Genomic DNA, 2503 nt, shown 5'->3' with positions numbered 1-2503 from the left:
CCAATATTTTGTGCCCAGACTAATACTTCAGATCGGGACTCAAATATTTATCATTTACATCACATAGAAAGTATATTATCAATATCATACAAGGGTGAATAAATATTTAATCTAAACTTATTACATAGCAAAACATATTTTGTTTGTGGTGAAGAATTACATACAATCGCCACACGAATGTATAGATGACCATTCCGGCTCCGACCATACAAATAAAGTATTTTTTGAAATTTTTGCTCTGATACCGGAAATTACAAATATACTCAAAAAATTTCGGTATACTAGAAATTTGAAAATTTACGGTACTTGTTTGTCCACGAAAATTTTGAAAAATTCTGGTATTGTATACCAGATTTTTCCAAATTTCTGGTATGAATGCGTGAATTGTGAAAAATGCGAAAAATTGAAAATCAAAAATTTTAAATTAACAATTTGAAAAAGTAAAAGTTATAGAAAAAAAAGTAAAATTTAAAATATAAATATTAAAAGGATATTTTGGAAATATTAAAAAATTAGGGATTCCGGACAGGTACAACATTACAACATTTTATTGTCCATACGAATATAAATTCCATAATGAATCATGGACATATTATATAAATTAAGTTCAGGGGCTTGTAACCTTGTACAAAAGCTTTAATGCGTCACACACACTAATACAAATACAACATAACAAAGTTGAAACATTCATGACCGACACAACATATATGTTTATTATTTTCACGACAATAATTGATTTTTCAGTGCTTCCTCTGTCATAATTTTAGCCTGAGGCCACAATTACAGACTGCACGGCATCGATAGATTTCACAGTGAATGTGTTGAATCCAGCCATTTTGATCACATGCTCCCACTCTTTTAGTGTTCTCTCTTTTCCAATGTCCGTATGTGCCATCATCACCATGTCTAACATTAACCCTACATCATCGTACTTGTTGGGTTTTCCTCCCTCTTCTTCAATAATCACGTCAACAATAATCACTTTTCCATTTTCTTTTGGTATAGCCTCCCTACAATTCTTTAAGATTTGGATGCACTCTTCATCTCCCCAATCATGCAAAACCCACTGCAATTGATAATTCAATCAAATCAGCACCAAATCTCATTTTTTTAAATCAAACTCATTTCAATTATTTGTACTTTTCATCTCTATCAAAATAATTGTGTTTTTATAATATCAATGCAATATTTATTACTATTTTTTCATTATCATATATTTATTTATTAACTTTCACTATAATTAATAGATGTATTCTAATAAATGATATTAATCAAAATCAACACATCTAATCAAATATGACATTTTTTTTTTATGAGATGGAGGGAGTGTATTTACTAATAATCAAAGTTAACACTTCACAATTAAATAATGAAGTATTTGGTGTCTATAAATGCATATACACTTGTAACTTTAACATTCTCACGTTTGAATCCGACAAACATACCTTAAAAATGACAGCATCGGCTTTGGGAACAGTTGTAAACATGTCACCTGCGACATGTTCTACCCCATCACACTTTGGAGCCACATCAATGACATGTGGAAGATCAAAGTTAATTCCTCGAATCCAAGGAAAAGCCTTAACAAGGATGCTCAAGGTCGTACCATTCCCACCACCAACATCCACCAAGGATCCAACACCATCAAACAGCTCACTACAACGTTCAGCAATAGCAGGCACAACAACTCTAGCATCACAAGCCATAGCATCATTAATAAGATTACTATGATCAAGATTTGAAGCAGCATAGCGCCAAACATCTTCACCATGAACCTTCTTAAAAGAAGGGTTTCCATTTACCAAAACACGGTCACTGAGACTAAGCCAAGGTGCTACCATAACAGGACTGCTTTCTAGTAAAAGAAGAGCAGCTATGCTTTGCTCGCCGTTTCGAATAAAACGGCGAGAAAGTGGGGTTTGAACATAACTGGGATAGTTGTCATGGTTGGTAGATATGTTTTTGAATATTTTCCTATGTACTAGGAATCTCATGATGCGGTTAAGATAGGAAGGGTCGCATTTTAGAGTTGATGATAACTCTAATAGTGATATGGGTTTTTTGTGCTTTTCGATGGCTTCAGCTATGCCAAGTTGAATTGCACATCTCACCACAGACTGTTCTACAAAACCAAATACGTACTTCCAAATTTCAACTTGAGCTTCTGCTTCTTCTTTTTCTTCATCCTCTTCCTTCTTCTCCCATGCTACCTCACTTCGTGTTTCTCCCATTTTCAACTAAATCTCTCTAAGCTAATAACTATTGGTACTGATCATTTTGGTTGAAACTAGGAACCCTTCATTTATAGAAGTTATTAATACATCAGGACCCCCTTTTTTTATATTTTATAATTATAATAAACTAGGCAAATACCCATGCGTTACACGGATTTACTTTTAACAACATTGTTATTATTAAAGTATATATTAAATATCATATTCAACTAATTATTGAGATTTAATAAAATATTTATATATTATAATTGCAATTAAACAACATAATT

The 2503-nt window shown here is 32.3% G+C and overlaps 1 protein-coding gene across 1 annotated transcript; it reads right to left on the bottom strand.

Annotated features, from left to right (window-relative positions):
* Positions 1-493: 493 nt before the first annotated feature.
* On the bottom strand, positions 494-2289 carry LOC127083211 (acetylserotonin O-methyltransferase). The gene is made up of 2 exons (XM_051023470.1): positions 1446-2289; positions 494-1066 (listed from the first exon to the last, which is right to left on the bottom strand). The coding sequence occupies exons 1-2, from the start codon at positions 2229-2231 to the stop codon at positions 764-766; spliced, it is 1089 nt and encodes a 362-aa protein (XP_050879427.1). The 5' UTR covers positions 2232-2289; the 3' UTR covers positions 494-763.
* Between the last annotated feature and the right edge of the window lie 214 nt (positions 2290-2503).

This window comes from Lathyrus oleraceus, chromosome 5, assembly GCF_024323335.1.
Source record: "Lathyrus oleraceus cultivar Zhongwan6 chromosome 5, CAAS_Psat_ZW6_1.0, whole genome shotgun sequence".
Classification (NCBI taxonomy): domain Eukaryota; kingdom Viridiplantae; phylum Streptophyta; class Magnoliopsida; order Fabales; family Fabaceae; genus Lathyrus; species Lathyrus oleraceus.
Note: the sequence above shows the minus strand (reverse complement) of the source record. Positions and strands in the feature narration are given on the sequence as shown.